Source organism: Siphateles boraxobius, unplaced genomic scaffold, assembly GCF_051911475.1.
Source record: "Siphateles boraxobius isolate OS27281-9 unplaced genomic scaffold, OSU_SipBor_1 9, whole genome shotgun sequence".
Taxonomy (NCBI): domain Eukaryota; kingdom Metazoa; phylum Chordata; class Actinopteri; order Cypriniformes; family Leuciscidae; genus Siphateles; species Siphateles boraxobius.
The window spans coordinates 22,491,518-22,512,448 of NW_027509219.1; the positions used below are offsets into that span (position 1 = coordinate 22,491,518).

The following is a 20,931-nucleotide window of genomic DNA, read 5'->3' on the forward strand; positions in this document are numbered from 1 at the left end:
TGTGCACACTATCTATCCTAAAATAGTATATAAGAAAATAAAGTATATTTTTTGGTATGATAGTTGTTTTACAGAACATCTCTGCTGTGAATGTTTTTGTTTAAATACTTCCAAGGATATCAAGTAGATTGATTATTATTTTAACGTTATTACATTGCATTTCTACGTTTATTTGATTGCTTTTTTATTCTAATGTGAGTGATGTACCGTTTTTACACACTTATTTCATTAAAAGGGGAAAAGTCTGTCCATCTTCATTTCTGAAAATGTGTAAAATTTGAGACCCCAGCTCGGTCAGATTCATATTTCACTAATGTTAATTACATAACTTGCAGTTCAGAAAGAAGTAAGAACTACCACTTGAGGGGCAGCAAACACTGGGACATGTCATTATGTACAGTAATAGTACGATTTGATTTCGATTAAAAATAAGCTAAAAAAAATAGCTCAAAATAAGCTAAAAAATAAACTGTGGTCTTCGAGTGGTAGACCTTTGAACTTAAATCAAGCCATTAAACATAAATATCTTCCACCATGTATTTTTCCTCTTCCACAGTCGGTGATGCAGCGAGTCTTGTGATTGGTTGACAAGCTAGCCAATCAGAATTTAGCAGCTGGGTTGTGTTGAGCAAGCGAGCTGTCTGCGCTTAGAGAGCGCACGGCTGGTGTGAAAGATGAAAGGAGCAAGAAAGTGAAACTTTGCACATGCGAAAGAGAACGTCTGCGCACATCCAAATACTTATTTTAAATGCAAAATTGATTTTCGTTCGCTCGAAATATTTTCTTGTCTGCGAGATGAACATTTCTCCGCAAAACTCAGTTCACGCGCGTGCGAAATGCCCTTTTGCGAGCTCAAAATGTGATCTTGCGCGCGCAGAATTGTGACCGAAATCTAATCCCATACAGCTCCTCCCATGTAGGTTGTGAGGGAAGGACGCAAGGAAAGAAAATGAGGACGGAGGAATCGAATGAAAGCTTTTTTAATACATTGGAATACTTGATCACTCGAGCATCACATAGCGTCATCAGCAGCGCTCAAAGGATCTGCCCTTTTGGTTTTGAAGTTTGTTTATTTAAGAAATTCATAATGAATAATAATAATAAAGCAAGATACCCTGTTGAAATATGTTAGATTTGTGGTTTATATAAACTGCAAGGGTAAAGTATAAATTCAAATTATTGTGACCGATGTGAAGGGGGAGGCGAATGTATACGTGCGTCACGTTTAGTCAATAAAACACTTCCGCATAGGATACACCTGTGTATCCTCGCTCATGACTCCTCTGAAAGCCTCCTCACTCCTCAATCCTCGACTCCTCGCGGCGAAATTAGAGAATTGAGATGTCCTTCAAGATGGCTGTGCTTGGTTGGTTTCCGGGTCATAGGATGGAGGACGGAGGAGCGAGGAGGGATATTGAGAAGCACCCTAGAAATGTTTTTATTCGGTTTTCGGACTATTTTAAACTTGGCGGGAGGACGGCTGTGCGGAGTAGCACAGTAACTGCGTGACTCGTCATAGACATAAACAGAGATTTGTTTATTAAATGCTAGAGCGCCACGATTTTACAGTATACCTTTTTAATAAATCGCCACATTTTAGGTATAGCAGTAAATACGATCAGAATCAAAATATTATTTTTTCAGTCTTTAGAGCAGAATAAAAAGGTTAACAAGTAAAATTGTCTGAAAAGTACCATTTTCCTTAACCCTCTGCATACCAGATTGAAAATTCCTGGTTTATATAATTTACTACAAATTCTAAAATGAAATCAAATCAAGTACGTGCATTTGTTTTCCAGCACTCTTTTCCTTTTCCTCTTTTTTTATTGTTTTTCACAAATATCCACCCAAAAGGTTGGTGACAATTACAGTGAAAGGTAACCGGCGTTTTATAGCATTTACTTAACCTCCATTTTATAGCATTTCATATTATTTTTTGAGAACAGCAAGACAGACAAACAGGTACACCCATCTTCCAAATGCTTTATTAAAACACTTCTATCCAGCTAAATAATCTTAGCTTAGATGCAATAGTAGGATTTTCTTTTTAAAAACTGTACATGGCTGTAATATACAGATCAAGGCAAACTCTTTGGTACACATATATACAGACACACACGCATGCACATGCGCGCACACATAAACACGTACAACACACACTCAGACAATAAATGTTTCTTCTTTTTTCCCACCCACATATATAATTTTTTGGAGGCCCTTTGACAATTACTCACTTTGTGTGGAAGCTTCTTGTACACAATGTATTGACCATGAGTGAGAAGACTTCAGCTTTTAAAAATCTAATCTGAGACAGACGAGATCAAAACCTACTCAACTAATATACACACACAAAAGACACTTGTATAGTTGAGAGAGAAACACAGAAGTGTGGAGAGTCTTGACGCAGGACAGAACATCTTAATTTATACTCTACAGTCAAAAAGGTAAACCAAATAATTCCCTTTCCAGAAACCACTTTTTCTTTTTTTACTACAAGTAACAAAATGATCTCTTGTGCCTCGCACTGCAGTCCGAGCTGTCAGCACTCTGGAGGAGTGGACTGCATCTCAGGTAAGCACGGCAAAAAAACAAGACCCTTATCTTAATATTTTATAACTTAAAAATGAAAATTCCCCAGGTTCCTAAACAGGCATTTCCTAGGTCTACATTTCATCCTTTGCCAAGATAAAAGGCAAGGTAGAAAGATCACAGCAGGTGTGACCCTCACACAAAATATCTTAAGTCTGAAAGAGTAGGAAAAAAATTACTAGAACAAAAACAGACAGGTTTACTATTCCTCTGGCGAACCCAGCAAAAGAAATCACTCAGATTAACCGAAGAAAAATAAGTAGGCCGATACGCTCTATAAACTGGAAAGTGATCTGTTGCAGTCTCTTGAGTTTAGGGAGAGTGCCTGGAGTATGTGCAGTGAGGTGAAGAGGCCACTAGAGGGCAAGCCAAGCGTGTCGCAGACAGTCGGCAGCAGTGGCTCTCTTCTCTGGCAGGAGCTCCAGCATAGGAAGCAGGAAATCAGCGAAGGTCTCGGCCTCCTCACGAGACCACTCGTATTTATCCATCAGAACCTCCAGCAAACCCCACGGCTTCAGTTTAGTGATGTGCTTCAGGTCACCTACAGAAAGCACACAATTAAGATTCCAAGTTTCCCATTACATGCAGTTTACCCCTTTATATTTTTTCAAATTTATGTTTTTTTTATGTCTTGTAACGTTTACCATTAATAAACATGTTGCCCTATAAAGCCCCATAAAATCAATAAATAAATAAATAAAATAATGTGATGCACTTCAAAGTGAAAATATATTAAGTTAACACATTTTCATTGCAAAGACCTTTTTTTTGGAATATTGTGCACCGATGAAAACACCACAAAAAACAGGGATGTGCATTAAATTCAAACTTCGATTAAATTAATTCATGAAGCTTTGTTTAGAAACAGATACACTACTGTTGAAAAGTCTGGGGACACTAAGATTTTTAAATATTTTTTATTCAGGAAGGGCCATTTTAAATTTAAATTTAATTTATGTTCTCTTGATATTCATCCAAAAATCAAGAAATGTATAATGGTTTCCAAAAAATGGAATATAATATACGTTTTCAGTATTGATAAAAAAATTTTTTTTTAAATGTCTTGAGCAACAAATCAGCATATTAGAATGATTTCTGGAGGATCATGTAACATGGAATGAATGCTGAAAATTCACAAGAATAATAAATAACTTAAATTTAAAAAAATATATATATAAATAATTTCTTTTAAATTGTAATATTTCATAATATTCCTGATTTTACTGAATTTTAATAAAATAAAATGCAGCCTTGGTGAGCATTGGAGACATTTTTTTATTAATAATAATAATAAATGATATATATATATATATATATATATATAAAATTTACTGACCCCAAACCTTTGAACAGTAGCGTACATTACATACACATTTCAGTTTGCAATGCAACTTAATAATCTGAAGTGAAAGCATCATGACTAGATATAAAAGTTATTCATAATGACCGTGTTACCTTTCTTGCCGAAAAACTCCTTGGAATATTTTCCGGTCAATACAAGTTTGCGTGGGACGGCCCCCAGCAGTTCAATGATCAAAGCAATGTGGTCTACCATCACACACACACAGTGTGTCGAGCAGGGAGAGGGGTGGTGAGGTGCAGGGGAGGACGAAACAATGGACAACTTGATCAGACAGTGTTAATACAGTCATTCACCCATCCTGAGAGAAGGAAACCGAGAGGGAAGGCAAGGAGACGCAGCCATGTCCTGACAGCAAAGATAGCGGTCACACACTGAAGAACTTCCAGATTAAAGATTGTAAGAAGAATTGGGCTCGTCTGTTTTTGAGCTTCGGCTGCCTCTGGTAAAGCTTCAAGCGAAGTCATGCCACACTTCTGTGGCTTTGAAGCTACAACAATTTGTCTGTTGTGCTGAGGGCCCACTTCTAAGAAGAGCCTCTTTGAGAACTACTGGGCATGTGCTGAGGAAGATTTTTAGCCAAACCTTCAGAAAACTAGGTGTGACACAAGGCTGTGCTGTCAATGAAGCTGCTGAAATCTCCTCTCTTCCCTTCAAACCTCTCCCTCAGGGCAGGGCTTTACCTGACTGACAGGCGTACCTTTCCGGCTGAAATACTCCTGTGAAAATTTCCCGCTCAGAGCATAGTGACGGGGGATATGCCCCAAAAGCTCAATAATCAGAGCAAGGTGGTCTGAGAGAGAGAGAGAGGTAGAGAGAGAGAGAGAGAGGTAGAGAGAGAGGTAGAGAGAGGGAGAGAGAGAGAGAGAGAGAGAGGTAGAGAGAGAGAGAGGTAGAGAGAGAGAGAGGGAGAGAGAGAGAGAGAGAGAGAGAGAGAGAGAGAGAGAGAGAGAGAGAGAGAACATGAACATGGAATGGGGACAAGCAGAAAGAACATACACAGGATCCAAAAAAAGAAAAAGGGCAAACTCAAGGCAAATGACAGTGGGTCAGAATGACAGATTACAAGCTAAACAGGGTGTCTAACATAAGTGTCTCCAACTAGAAGAGAAATATTTGTTACACGGCTCCCTGAAATACTTAATGCAAAAATATTTACAGCCAAAATGCCATCAGAATTATGAACACTAAACTTCAGACACACTCTTCCTAAAGGGAATTTTAAATATTATAATTCAGGTCAATGCCGCTAAGCCAATAATTATTTACATGTTAAGCTAAATAAATATAGATAAATGGTTAATAATAACAACAATTCTACACTATTTTGTCTAAATAAAATATAAAACACTAAAAACAAAAAGCAAAAGTTTCAGCATCACAACGTTATAGAGTATGGATTGATATCAATTGATATTTGCTTAAGGTTATATTTAAATATTATTATTATTGTTTTTAATTATTGTTATTATTATTACAAGATAATGGCTCATTAAATTCTCGATAAATGCTCATCAGGTTAATCTAAATGTTTATGTATGCACAATAAATATGTATGCACAATAAATATATAACTTATTAGAAAAACTATGTACATACATAGACATATATATATATATATATATATATATATATATATATATATATATATATATATATATATATATGGAGTTGGACAATATATAAATCCAATGCGAGACTACTCATCTAAAAGAAAATATAAATATATAATAATATAAATATAAATTTATAAAAGCTCTGAAAACTTTACATTTTCATTAAAAAAAAAACTTGGAGATATGGCCATATTAACTGATGTGCTGTGAAGAGACAGTTATAGCCACAACGAAGGGCTGCTCGATAATCATGTGATTATTTTGGTAAATACTCAGGTCATGATTATTTAAACGGCCCCTATTATGGATTTTTGAAAACATCTTTCATGTAGTGTGTAACTTATTGTCACACACTAAAGTTATTGTCTTTCAAAAGTAAGAGTCAACTCTGAGTCAATGAAATTAATCGTTTTTCAAACGAGTCATAAGCCGTTTCGTTGTGATGTCAAGACGAAACATTAGCATATTGGGCACGCAGAGACGAGGGAAAACTTGAACCTCAAACACAGCAGCTGATTCCTGTGGATGCTGGATAGTATCATGACCAGAAGACGCTGTGCTCTACAATGTGAAGGTAAAGCCAGTTTTTTTACACTGCCGAAGGGCAATAATGTGAAGAGTCGGTCGTTAAAATTCATTTTTACCATGATTCCACAGCAGTATAATCCTAAACTTTTGCCGTGTTCCCTTTATTTTACCTATGACTTTTGAATTTGTTGAATAACTAATTCTTCTAGTGTTTCATCATCGGACGCGCTAGGATTGGTAAAATCGACGTCATTGTTCGCTACTGTGATTAGTTTACAGTGTAGGAAGCCTCAAGACAAGCAGAGCTGACATGGCAATGGGCTTTTTTGTTTTCGACACGCGCGCTGTACGCAGTAAACCAATCACAACCGACTGAGCTGTCTGGCCAATCAGAGCAGAGTAGCTCGCGGAAAGGAGGGATTTAGAGAGATTGATTCATCTGACGAGTCGTTTGAGAATCATTGAAAATGTAGTGATGTGCAAATGTATATTATGAGGAAATTAAACAGTTATTTGACCTTTGATGGATGTAAACCTGTTGTAGGAGACTCCAAAACAACATTAGGAAACTTTAAAATAGCATAATAGGGCCCCTTTAATTGACTTTCCAAACATGCATTTATTAAAAATCTTTTTGTTAAACTTTTCTTTTTAACAGTGGACTTCCTTTAACTTTAAACAACTCAAATGAAAAACAAATTAAATAAATGGGGAAAGGGACACATTGATTTATAACACAACAAAACGAGAGCATTATTGGGAAACCGAATGTGGCATAGTAATTGCTTTATCTTAATTATCTTATTTCATATTTGAAAATAAATTTGGATTGCCCAGCTCTACCACAGAAGTCCAACTAAAGGTGATGATACACAGGGCAACTTTTTGCGATTGTTGCTTGGGCACTTTCCCACTGAAAATGGGCTATACATTTCTATCTGGATAATTTAGATCGGTCGTGGGCCCTGTGTCTCATCTGGTTGCCCGTTGACGGCAACATTGCCCAGCAACATTGCTCAAAAAGTTGCCCTGTTTATCATCACCTTAAGTGTCTCTCCTCCAGTTGTACATAAACAGAACAACAATGAGCAAGGGATGGAACGGTTACTGGAATAACCATGAGACACACAGATAACTACAGGCAATGTTCTCTAAGCCAATCAGAAATAGAGAGGCGATTTAGGAAGGAGCAAGAAGTAGTTCAAAGTGTGATCTAATTCTGCACACTTCACATTTAGGAAAATTACATCAGCAGATTCAAGTGCAACATGGGCTACCACAAGAGTAAGAAATTAAGAACACAGCATGTTTTCTTGTATCTGGCTGCCTCTCCAGTTTGACTTCTTGTCTGACCAGATTCTGCTAAGTACCTTGCAGATGAACAAATACAGTTAACTATCAAATAACACAATACACAATTAACTATCAAATGCTGTAGCCCATTAAATAACTCATTTTTGCAATCAAACTGAAATATCAGTTGATGAGAATAAGTAGAGTATCTCGTTACTTGCATGTATTAACCTTAAAGCAGGAAACATATTGTGGCTCAATACATGCAAATTCTGATCATGACTAACATAACTGACAAGGTGTGTTTAAACAGCCCAGTGCAAACACAATTAGATGACAAATGTCAGAATGCCCTAGAAACAACTGACTAAGCTTTACTGATAATGGTAATAAATTAGGTTTAAAGTGCACAAATTATTCCCACACTCAATCAATTTCTAAAGCATGCAAAATATGTATCTTTCGGTCTTAGTTTAGTAAGAGAATGAACTAAGAATAGAAGATCAGGAGGAACAAAGAAACATGGGTCAATAACAGAGGCAGAAGTAGTGGGTGAAAAGTGGAGGAGGAGGAAGTCAATATAAAGAGGAAGTTTAAAGAAGAGGCCATTTTCATGCATTTTAACAGCAGGCTCTGACTGTTAGTAGGGAAATAACCACAGGATTACAGCCCTTAAAGCACTGTTATGACAATACATCTCAGCAAAGAAGAAAACAACAAAATCAATAATTCTGTATTTTAATTCCATTACATAACGAGAAATTGATATGACTTTCAGACAGTATATTGCCAGTTATATCAAAACTGAAATCATTAGGCAGGTGTCTTATTGTAGGCATGCACAGGTATTTAATAGAGATACATTTTTATTACTGTACCATTTTCCTCAATAAATGTATTTTAAGTCATTTAATTTAATTAATCATTTTGGATAATATTTCAGACAGAAAATCGTGAATGTAAAGAAGCAATGCATTACCTTCATCTCTGGAGTAATCTTCACCAGAGTGAGGCTCAAACAAATAATCGCCAGTGGCCAATTCAAATGCCTGAAAAGAGATTTAAAAAAACAATCCAACATGAAAGACTAAATTGTTGTCAATTTGGTTTACCTTTGCTCACCAGAGTATCTGTGGATGTATGACTGATGAAAGACCATGTGCAGTTTCTCACCATGCAGGCTGTGCTCCATACGTCAGCAGGTGTGCTGTACCCGGATCCTAGCAGCACCTCCAGGGAGCGGTACTGCCGGGTCTGAATGTCTTCAGTAAAGTGCTTGTGCTGAAGGAAGAAAGGTTCACACTAGTGTTGTAGTAAAGAACACCTAAACCGAGACCAAGACCGTAGTGTGTTGAGACCAAGACAAGACAGAGTCAAGACCAAGACCAGACCAGCACTGCTTAAATAATCTAAAAGATCCATTTACTGCCTAAGAAATATCTTATATTTAATAAATAACTAATATTAGAATAATAAGACACTATACAGAGCTGTTAATCTAATTAAATCTCCTACAGCAAAATAATTTTTTGCACTGCAGAGGTATTAAAGAAGCTGCATCTGAATTGGTACAAATACAACTGCATAAATAATGTTGAGATTAGTGCTTTAAAAAAAACTTGTTCACTGAACATTTTAATAAAATCAATATCAGACATGCAATCACGCTCATATTTGTGAAAACAGCTCTATTGCTCTTGTGATATTGCTTGTTTAATTATATCATATCTTATAATCTAAAAATAATGATTTTTTTTTGCAATCATATCTTGATTTTTGTGGGCATTTTAATTAATTTTAGTGACATTTTGACACAATCCCTTGTTGATTTCTGACTAACAGTAATAAAATATATCAAATTAGAAATGAGTTATTCCTGCATTTGTGGTTTAGACTGGTCTTGAGATAAAATCAAGAGTCCTCTTAGTTTGTGACCAAGACCAGACCCAGTACAAATGCGGCAGAGACAAAGACAAGACCTTCAAAAAATGGTCTTGAGACCAAGACCAAAATAAACGTACTCTACCGTCCAAAATGTTAAGGTTGGTAAGATGTTTTCGAAAGAAGTCTCATATGCTCACCAAGGCTTCATTTATTCGATAATGCAGTAAAAACAGTAATATTGTAAATATTATTACAATTTAAAATAAATGTTTTTAAAATGTAATTTATTCCTGTGATGGCTAAGCTTATTTTTTTATCAGCCATTACTCCAATCTTCAGTGTCACATGATCTTTCAGAAATCATTTTAATATGCTGATTTGGTGTTCAAGAAATATTATTATCCATGTTGAAAATAGTTGTGCTGCTTAATATAGAAATCATAAATATTTTTACTGTCGTTTTCTGATCAATTTAACACACCCTTACTGAATAAAAGTAATAATTGCTTTAAAAACCAACCCTGTACTGACACCAAATGGTAGCGTACATTTCATAATTGGAGATTTTATATTTCTATATTATATGGTGTACATCTTCATTTTTATACATAGATTACTACAATATTGATTTCATCTGATTATTAAAGAGCCTTACCACCCAGCAGGCGTTGCCAAGGTCAGCAATCTTGACCTTGATCTGGTCAGAGTTGAGTGGATCCAGTGGATTGACCAATAGGCTTCCAGGTGACAACTTATCTGGAAGAGAAGAAAGAGCCAAAAATACTCACTTCGTGTTATCCTGACTATAGCATTTTGGGTTGGGAATGACATGAGGGCATGTAAATAATGGCCATTTAAATTTTTTGTGTGAACTATCCCTTTAATAGAAAAAGTTGACAGCATGTAAGGAGGGACATCTAAAGTAGAAAAAAATAATATATTCTTTGAAAATCCTCACTAAAATACTAGAAAACACACTGACCATTCTTTAGCTTATCCTTGCTCTGTTCCCTGGCTCTGGTTCTAGTCTTTTGCTGATCTTGCTCCCCGGATGGAAGCTCTGCCTCCTCCAGCAGCTCTCGTCCTGAGGTGCCGTTACTATAGCTGGCCTGGTCCAGTTCCGGGGACTCTGCCCCATTACAGTACTCATACATGCTTTGAACTGTGTCCTCTGGGCCTGTGTTTGCATTATGGTGGTCCTCCTGTAGAAGTTGGCCATGTTGCTGGTCACTTTGATCGTCCTCCTCAGGTTGCCTTTGACTGGAGTGCATGCAGCCGTTACAGTTGAGCTCAAGTGACGCATCTGATGTTAGTCTCTCTCTGGTCTCCACTATTATGAGAGATGCAGAGAAATAGAAACATAATTGAAATGTGCTAATGGCAGCTGATTTGTACTTTTAATCAAAAGTCACAAAAAGGATATTATAGCCTTTAACTATTTAACAACTATAATAAATATAACAGAATTGTTCATACAAATAGAAACTAACTTATTGTGTTCTCAGTAGCAATATCCTGCAGTGATGCCTGTCGGAGTGGGGCGTAGGAGGGGGATTTGGGGGATTCTGGGTCATCCTCCTCCCCATCCTCCTCTCTGCCTTCAGGCCCAATCTCCATCTCCTCTAAGTCCATAATGCACTTCTCCAGGAGCTCCGCTTGACGCTTCTGCTTCTTCTTTAGCTTCTTTTTCTTGTTTTTCGACATTTTAGGTGCCTGAGGAAAAGGTGGGTTATCATGTTAATGCTAAAAAGCAAAAGCACCTTAACTGAAACACTCCAGTGGCCTGTTGCATGAAATTTCAGAGTAGGTTTAGAGTTGACAAAACCCATGCAAACCCAACCTGGTATTGCTTAGGTTCAGCGGACTCACAACGCTTAATATAAACGTTCTCTGTCAACTAGGGATGTTTTTTTTCCTAACCGACAGCAGAAGCTTGTTAACTTCTCATTAACTGCTAACTGACAATATTATGTTAAATTAGAATTAAATTAGAATGGATAAGAATCCATTAAAAATAACAAAATTTCAGGGGTTTAGTTTTACATGCGTAAAAAGCAGCATACACAACAGAACATGAGGATTCATCATCACATAACACACCTGCAACGCTTGTGAACAGAGAAAAACAGAATAAAATCATATATATATAAGGGACAAATATGTGAAAAATATTTAACTTAACAGATTTACAAAATGGAAGAAAAAACTGTGCGACAAGTAGTACATGCTTGTTTCGGTTCATTTTTGTGATGACCTCCAGAAACAAGTTTCCACTGAAATGAAACCGATACAGCAAAAGTGGCATTCTGTTTATTTTCTTTATTTTACAAAAGCACAAGGTTTTGTTTTTATTGTGAGTTTACAGAAAGAAAGTAATTTATTACTTTACAGTTTCAAATCATGTCTTACTCGTATCTGTATGACTATAAATGACGGAGATGTTTCCACTGTTAGGAAGTATAAGGAAACAATTCAAGTAATCACGCAGACGCCTCACGCACACACACACACACAACATATCAGCTCTAGCATTACTTGACATCACACCCTGTTCATTATCAAAATAAAATAGTCAACCAAACATATAAAAAGTCACACTGTTCAATTTAAATAGTCCACAGTACAATCTGTACAGTTCGGTGTGACCACCGCACCACTTAGGTGTTATGCCAAGCACAATATTTGCGCATGTGAAGCATGTTGTTTTACGTTGATATTGGACGCGACTCACGCGAGGGAAGTAAAAAACGCTGTTTACTAGGGCTGGGTATTGACACAAATTTCACAATTCGATTCGATTTCGATTCACAAGCTTGCAATTTGATTCGATTTCGATTCCGATTCGATTTGATTCAATATTGATTATTTTGGATATCAGGTAAAATACATGGCAAATTTTCTCAAGGAAAACAAATCTCTTAACCTATGCTGTAAACTGGGAGTCAGTTGTATCATTAAAATTGTTTCATTAGCCTACTATAGCCTAATATTGAAGGTAAAGATTTACTGATTTGTATACAAACACTTAAATTACACTTTTATTTATTTTTCTAATGATAAAGTTATATGAAATATAAACATTTAAATGGTGGCTGTCATAAAAAAACTTGCCAGATTTATTCAAACATGCATTAAATATTGAAGAACATAAATTATAATGAATATGTAATATGGTGCATGTATTTAGCAAAATGCTCCTCTATAGAGTTAATTTTTCTAGCTTACTAACGAGTTCATGCCGGTCACTGGATATGGTTTTTCTGAAGTAAATGTGACGTTACATGACATTGTATACAAGCGGTTTCACTGACGTCTTTCCACGGTCGAAACACTGATTGAGCGATTCAATGTGACAATAAAGTATCGATAAGTTGTACTCTATCTCTTAACACACTTTCAGATGCTCGTTCTTGTTTATTTCACTCTGTAACTGGTATTATTAAGGCGGAAGAGACGTTCATGTGGGCTCCGCGCAGCTGCTTCTCTTGAGCTGCGCCAGAGCGATCTCGCGCCACAGCGCCAAAACGGTTATGTTTTTGAATTTCGTAAGAAAATGGACGTAATTTGAGATCTGAGATTTTGTTTCATATCAATAGTAACACAGCACAAAGAGTATTGCGTTTATTGGATGGCATGCGCCCTACAATGTTCCGTTAATTCATCAACTGAAAACAGGATGACTAATCGATTCTTGGGATTTAAGAACCGATATCGGTTCGTAAAGATGAGAATCAATTAAAATCGAGAAATCTATCTTTTTTACCCAGCCATACTGTTTACATAATAACATAATAGTTTAGCATCCAAATACATTGTAAAAATGGAAACATTTGGATTTGTGCTGAATAAGAGGTAGGTTATTATTCGTAAGTTGTTCTGTTCTGAATACAGTTCAATTTAAAAGATTTGTTGTGGAGAGAGGGGAACTAAAATAGCCTATAGCTATGTTTATAGTGTTTAAACTGTTTGTAAACATTTTGCTTTATTTGCCAGTATTTGACATGAATGTGAAGTGTTTTTGAAAGTAATAATAAAATGCAATTTATATTTTTTCTCTATCAAAAAACAAAATTTAATAAATCCTGTGATTGCAAAGCTGAATGTTCAGCATAATTACTCCAGTGTCACATGTTCCTTAAGAAATCATTGGAATACGATGACTGTGCTAAAGAAACATTTCTTTTTATTATCACCAATGTTGTGGCGATTAATATTTTTTGTGGATTTTTTGAGGAACAGCATTTATTACAAATATAAATCTTTTGTAGCTTTTTAAATGTCTTTTTTGCCTTTGCAAATCAACTTCAGGGAACTACAGAAAGAGTGAAACTGACTGGATTGGTTCTCTTTGGGAAATGTTAAAGGTCCCATATTATGCAAAATTGACTTTTGCGTGCTGTTTGGACATAAATGTGTGTTGGCAGTGTGTGTACATAACCACCCAATAGTGATAAAAATCCACTCACTCCTTTTTTATTAATCCCCATAAATCATCAGCAGTGTCTCCCAACTACCTGTTTTCAGAATGCTGTTTTAGTGACGTCACTAAGTACAGGCCCCGCCCACGAGTGTTGACAGACACTGCCGTTCTAACATAGACCCGCCCTGATCGAGTTCACAGCTGCTGCACTGACGAGAATGTCTCCCAGAGTTGTTGGTGTTGTGTGGCTGGATGTATTAATCACCATAGCTCTCTCTATTTACTCCCGAAATCTGAGGCAGCCGCTGAAGTCGAGGTGGAATTATTTTGTTTTTAAAGAAAATGCTCCCTCAACTCTACCGAAATTCGTTTATGTACTTGCGCACTTCTCATATCTTACTGTTTACTCTGCTCTTACGCTGAGTTTCTAAAGTAAAACTGACGCTTCATATTTTGTGTTATGTACAATAAACTTTATTAAACTCATCAGTATATGTTTGATCATCATTCGGACCTGGTCCGAAACAGCAGACTTGTAGGCTATTAATAGTGGATACATGCAGATGACAAACACTTTATAACCGTAATTAAACTACAAAACTATACCCGTTCCATCTCTATACAGCACTCTGACTCTGTAGGCATTATTGTCCGACTCCGGGTCGAAATGACCACGTAACTGAGAGTTTCTGATATTATTATCATCATTCTTTGAGATGAAATTGTCATGAGACTGAGCGCGAGCTCTTGAAGCTCCGCCTCCTGTGCCGTGCTCATTTGCATTTAAAGGGCACACACTAAAACGGCGCGTTTTTCTGAGCACCAAAAAATGACAATTTAAACATGCTGTAAAAAATGATCTGTTGGGTATTTTGAGCTAAAACTTCACATACACACTCTGGGGACATCAGAGACTTATTTTACATCTTGTGAAAAGGGGCATAATAGGGGACCTTTAAAATTACTTTAAAAAAACAAAAACTTTTCACTCTCTGAAATGAAATGCATAGCGTGAAATGCAAAAGAAGGATACCATACCTGTTTAGGTGCTGGTGCAGTGCTCACTGGAAGACAAAGACAAACACAAAACATTGTAACACAATGACAGTTTACAAAGCAAGCCAATTGTCATTTTAAGAGCAGTATGCCGGAGGGTAAGAAAGTAAACCAACAAGTTGTGATAAAGAGAGTAAGTGATCTACCTAAACAAAAATCTAGCGGGGAAACGTTGACACGTAATAATCTGAAATGGACTGTAGCCGTGTAATAAGTGTGATTCACTGTGTGTGTGGGTGTCAGAGAGCAGGTGCCGTACCTGCTGACCCAGATGGAGGGGGAGCGCCTGCTTTCTGCCACTCAGTGGCCTCTGCAGCCAACCGCCTGATATATACCTCATCCACACTCATGAGAATGTTCTCTGGCTTTATGTCTGTGTGGATGATTTGACACTTGGTGTGCAGATAATCCAGACCTTTAAGAACCTGAGAGATTTCAAAAATACAGAGACTAACAAACAAAGATACTTGAGAAACACAACAATTTTAATCCCAAAAATGAAGGAATCTAGCACTGATAAATATAAAAATATTTTTTTTGTTATTGGTTATTATCAGCTCTCTATAACAAATGATACTGATTGGTTCTGATTTTTATTGAGGAACACTACAATTTAAACGTTTGGGGTCAGTAAGTTTTTGAAAGAAGTCTCTTATGCTCTCAAGGCTGGTTGTTTTAATACAGTAAAAACAATAACACTGTGAAATGTTATTACCATTTAAAATAACTGTTTTCTATGTTCAATATATTAAATAAATTGATTTATTTATGTGATGGCAAAACTGAATTTTCAACAGCCATTACTCCAGTCTTCAGTGTCACATGGTCCTTCAGAAATCATTCTAATATGCCTTTTTTTGTGCTCACGAAACATTTATTATTATTATTATCAATGTTGAAAACAGTTTTGCTGCTTAATATTTTTGTGGCAAATTTTTTAAATTTATTCTTCAGGATTCTTTAAACTCAGCAAGTTTAAAAGAACAGCATTTATTCAAAAATTGTAATCTTTCGTAATATTATAAACTATTTTTAATGCCACTTTGATCAATTTAATGCATCCTTGATGAATAAAATAATTCATTTCTTAAAATCTTACTGACCACAAACGTTTGAACAGTAGTGTACATTATCCGTGTACATTATCCCTTACTTCATACAAAAAGAGAAACTAAACATTTTCATTAGTAAATTATTATTAACTTTTAATATGACCAAAACCCAAAAGCTGCGTAAATAGTAATAATTAATCTGTAACCAGAGTTTGAAATTAACACCCGTCAAACAGCCAAATGCGGGTGAGAATCCACTGTGGTGGGTAACGCACATCAACACACACTAGCCAATTTGGCGGGTTATGATTCATAAATTATGTTCTATCACTTTGCATGACATGGCTATCAGAGCCCTTCCACTAAAAGGAGCCTCAAACATAAGCAAAACAATGTGTAAAGAGTCCCACAAAGAGAGAACAATTTTGTTTTTATTTCCATTTTATTTTATCTGAATGGTATCCACAAACATCTTAATATGACAGATTGACTGTCATAAAGCTGAAACCAATACAATGAATCAGAATCCGATTTAATAATAAATAGATTTAAATCTAAGCAGTGACCAGTGGAATTGTGGTTTATTTCCGATATTTTTGTTTTGGAGAAGAAGTTCTGAATGGCTCGGTAATTTAATTTAGTATCCAAATTGGCTGGTGAGTGAAAAAGTTAATTTCAAACCCTGTCTGTACCTGATCTACTAAATCCAGGACAGCAGCTAATTAGTCAGACCGTAACTATCTGAACACTGATCTGACTGTGTGATAGTATGCTGTGTTACCTGTCGAATGATGCTCTTGACACAAGGCAGAGGTAGGCCTTGATAGTTGGACTTGATAATCCATTTAAGCAAGTGGTGCCCTAGAACTTCGAACACCATGCAGACATCTGAAAAGTCAAGTAAAGGTCTAAAGCTTTTGTAACAGAACCTTGTTGGTAGGAATAAATTTAAAAGTTCTAACTGAAACAAAAGGATCTCAGAACAGCTTCTCTTAGTATAATTGCTAACTGTTTCAAAGTCAGCATTCACAAGTGCCCTTGTAAAAGAATTTGGGCTATCTTAAAATAGCATGAGACACCTGTTTGAAGACTTCTTGGCCCATTTCTCTCTCTCTTACACACACGCACAACATTCTTCATATTCAAGGATACGAGTCCCATTGACCCCTGAGATCTTGAAGTCATCCAGTAGCTGTACAACCATCTCTCTGTTTGGATCATCAGGGTCTGTATTTCTGACCTAAAAACAATAAATATATATAGAGTAGATGTATAGAATAGATAGAGTAGATGTATAGAATAGATAGATAGATAGATAGATAGATAGATAGATAGATAGATAGATAGATAGATAGATAGATAGATAGATAGATAGATAGATAGATAGATAGATAGATAGATAGATAGATAGATAGATAGATAGATGGTTTAATAATACATCTAAATATGCTTTCCTAGACTAAAAGCAAAAAAAAATTTCAGGCTATATGTTTTTAATCTTCATTGTTTCGTTCTTTTTTATTTTCTTGATTATTTAAGTCATTTCAGTGGATTATCGGGATACTTACAGATCTGAGTAGCTTTATTTCATCCAGAGCTGTTTCAGTGTAATGCTCTGCACTCTTTACCACCTTCATTGCAACAAACCTCTTCCCTCTGAGGAAGGAAAAAGAAAAATAGTATTATGCATATGCGATTTCAGCACATTAGAATATGTCTTATGTGCTTCGAAATGACAAAGCTCTTACTGGATGTCCCAGGCCAGCCACACAGTGGAGAAATGTCCCCATCCCAGTTTCCGGATCACATGGTATTTACCATTGAATAGGTCCCCAATTTTCACATGGTGATAGCCTCCTAACCAAAGAAGAAAAGTAATCCATCAGCTGGTATTCAGAAAGCTCATCGATTGTCCTTTAAGCAGCATTCACACTACCAGCGTCAAAACGACATGATCCCGTTTGTTTTAACGGAAAGCTTGAGATTTCCAGCGACACAGTAGCCACATTTCAATAGCAGTTTTGCTAAATATTCCTTTTTCAAACTGCCTGAAAAACCACCATCAACGTGTGCCCATTGGGCGTATTTTCAATTCGCAATTTCATTTTGCGCAATTTCAAGGGTAATGGAAACGCAGCTAGTGACCGTTGGCGACAGGATGTAGGTATGTCCAGCGATGCAACAAAATTGAGATATTTCTCGATAACTTCAAGCAAATGAAGAGTGACTTTCAGGAGCGACAACTAATAGGAGTGAAATCAGTCTAGCGCATGTGATCCGCCACTACATCCTGTAGTGGAGATTGTCGGCGGCAAGATGGAGAAGTTATTTTGGCGGTCAGCAACTTTCCTATATTTATGATATGTCTCTGTGTAGATACGGAGGTACTCGCTATGCTGACTCTGAGACAGAATGGCTTTGTGAACACAGATAGACTGGCGCTTGCAATGCAGAGAATTTGTCGTGATGGAAAAGAGCACTTACTGTTTCTCGTTCATCTCTTATATTAAGGATTTTATGTACTGATTCCATTGTCTTTTCACTTAAAAATGGTTGTTTTTAGCTGCAAGAAAACTGATTCAGTGTCTACCGCATGGAATAACATCTGTGAATGTAATTTATAAATATTTATAGGCAACCAGTAGTGGGTAGGCCGCTTCAGAGCTGCTTTGATTGTCATTTTGTTAAGGATTGATTATGAGCAATCCAATTACAGCATGCTTAGACCAAAAATAGAAACTAGAACCTGACCAGACTATTGACATTTTAAAATAAGTAGATAATTGATAAAGCTAAAAATTATAAAATAATAAAGTGAAAAATAATAACATCCGTTTTGTATTAAATACAAAAAAATAGATATCACAGATATAGAAATATAGATAACAGAAACATTCCGCCATGGGGGTATAAACAGAGATATAGCCTACAGGAATAATGACATTCCTGTATTTACAGTGCATTTCTTTAGCAGTTTACAGTAGTTATGTGTTGCACTTCTAGGAAGAAAGTTTTGCCAACAGATACAACAGAAAAAAACAAAAACTGTGAAACAAGGAACTGCCGCTTATCTATTTTTAATTTCTGGGACTGCGCTGTAATTTCAGAGAGTCTCATCAGTAACCATCGAGCTGTAACTTCTGCTGTCAAAATGGGATGTAGAAATCCATGTCTCCCACCTTTGCAATAGTCATTGGGATCTTCTTGCTCTTCATCATCAGAGCCTAGGATTTCCTCGTCGGGCTCAGGTTGGATCTGGGTCTCTGTAGGAGGCTGCTGCTGTTGTGATGCCCCGCGTGGAGGATGTGCTGGCCTGAGGGATGATAGTACATTTTATTTAGGTCAATGGACATAGACACACATTACAGTACAGTCTATATAGGGCGGTACTCTTACATTATAGACTCTTAGAGTGCTGTCCTCTTACATTATAGACTCTTTGATGCTGATTTCACATGGTATAAATGTTCAGACAATCGTTTCAGCATGTGATTTACATTTCTGATACATTACAATCAAAAGGACCTACATAACACCTATATTTATTGAACTGAAGTCACCTGAATAATGCAAATATATAATCTTCTGTAGAGCTGCTTTATTGGTGAAACAGAAATTGTAATTATAACTAAAACCTGATTAAACAATTTTGTGATGGTGTTGGTTTTTCTGTTTATAATTGTAAAGCTGCTTTGAAACACTGTATTGCAAGAAACATTATATAAAAAAACCTGCCTTGATAAAAACATTCTTATTTTTAAACTTCATGAAAAGCACCAAGATCAGTCATCTGAATCTAAATCCAAGAGGCACCATGAGCACACAGTCAGTGTTTTGTTTTCTACTGAATAAGGTCTTTTGTTACAAATAATGTTGATGCAATATTAGTAAAAAAGTCTGCCAGTGTTAGGAAGCATTTCACTGACTGCTTCTATCCATGTTTGGTTAAACCTATGCAAGAATAACACCTGTGTCTTACATCATTACAAAAAAGTAAGTGAAAGAAAGTGCAACTTGATACTGCGCATGCCAAAAAGATGACTTCATTCTACCAAAATGTTAAGCGTTATTGTCATTTGAACACGGTTCAACAATTAAGACTAAATAATCAGAGCAAAGTCAGCAAACTCAGGACGACTCATTCTACACTATGAGTCTATGAGGGGGAGCACAAAACTCACTTCTTGGTCGACTTCTTGGCTTTGGCCCTTTTCTTCCTCGCCTGAAGTGCCAGAACTGGTGTGACAAATGAGATGACATAAGAAAAAATTAGATTACAATGAAACCATTTATAAAAATCACTTAAACTCAGTAAGCTCAATGATAGCCAACACATAGCCTGACAATAATACAGGAGACACACAGACCGCTAATGTTGAACTTATGCAATGCACATAACAATACACAGCTGGGTGGGTGTTTACATTGTGACAGGAACTGAACTTTAAATAGTCACAAGACGTGGATCTTTAATAACGTGAATGTTTTATCAGTTTTAATAACAGCAGAAACAGAGATGCAAAACTGAAGGCTGAAGAAAATTGATTCCTGAAGTTTCCACGACAGCAAAAAAAAACAGCTTTCAACTCTCATCCAGCTGATACGCGCACGCGCCTACTCATACGCGTAACGTCTATCTAAAACCATAGAAAAGTCAAATCGCTTAAGAGAAGGCGATACAAACCAACCATAAAACATGCCTCTGATGCGTGATGAAAAAAAATTCAGCTCACTTCAGTTGCAGACTGAGCGGCTAAATGCTAACGCTAAAGACACCAACCCATGCGTCCAAAAAACGGACAAAATGCGCATTTATGTTTTAATATTGCACTACTAATTTGAGTCAGATTGTAAGTTGGTCGCCTTGCCTCATGCATAAACGTTAAAGCTCAAAATAAGGCAAATATTATTCAGAGAAAGTGAAGGAAGAGATTACCTTTTCTCTCCATGTTGGCCCCTTCAGTTGGCGGCTTGGGTGGCCATGCGCATGCGCGCACCCCGGATACGCGCATCTTGATTCCTGCGCGTTCACAGTCCGTACTGTTATGTATTATTTATTTATTTTTAAATGTGTGTTTGCCCAATTAAAAACGTAACGAAAACATGGGCATTTTAACCAAAAGATGACCGATC

The 20,931-nt window shown here is 36.5% G+C and overlaps 1 protein-coding gene across 2 annotated transcripts; it reads right to left on the minus strand.

The window, feature by feature from the left end:
- Positions 1-1,963: 1,963 nt before the first annotated feature.
- Positions 1,964-20,818, minus strand: srpk1a (SRSF protein kinase 1a). 2 transcript variants are annotated; one of them, XM_077223516.1, is made up of 16 exons: positions 20,735-20,818; positions 19,980-20,034; positions 18,978-19,111; positions 17,547-17,655; positions 17,367-17,454; positions 16,951-17,038; positions 16,580-16,686; positions 15,006-15,171; positions 14,729-14,754; positions 10,761-10,983; positions 10,253-10,600; positions 9,926-10,026; positions 8,560-8,667; positions 8,366-8,435; positions 4,045-4,137; positions 1,964-3,130 (listed from the first exon to the last, which is right to left on the minus strand). In XM_077223516.1, exons 1-16 carry the CDS (start codon positions 20,808-20,810, stop codon positions 2,946-2,948), a joined length of 1,977 nt encoding a protein of 658 aa, XP_077079631.1. In that variant the 5' UTR covers positions 20,811-20,818; the 3' UTR covers positions 1,964-2,945. The 2 variants fall into 2 exon arrangements, with proteins under 2 accessions (XP_077079631.1, XP_077079632.1); XM_077223517.1 differs by lacking the exon at positions 4,045-4,137 and adding an exon at positions 4,650-4,742.
- Between the last annotated feature and the right edge of the window lie 113 nt (positions 20,819-20,931).

Excerpts from the sequence above, each read along its gene's own strand:
- srpk1a (XM_077223516.1), bottom strand. The coding sequence starts at position 20,810 with ATGCGCGTATCCGGGGTGCGCGCATGCGCATGGCCACCCAAGCCGCCA. Across the intron at positions 20,035-20,734 it reads GGCCAACATGGAGAGAAAAG|TTCTGGCACTTCAGGCGAGG; the intron begins GTAATCTCTTCC and ends TTGTCACACCAG. Across the intron at positions 14,755-15,005 it reads CCCTCCATCTGGGTCAGCAG|TGAGCACTGCACCAGCACCT; the intron begins GTACGGCACCTG and ends TTTGTCTTCCAG.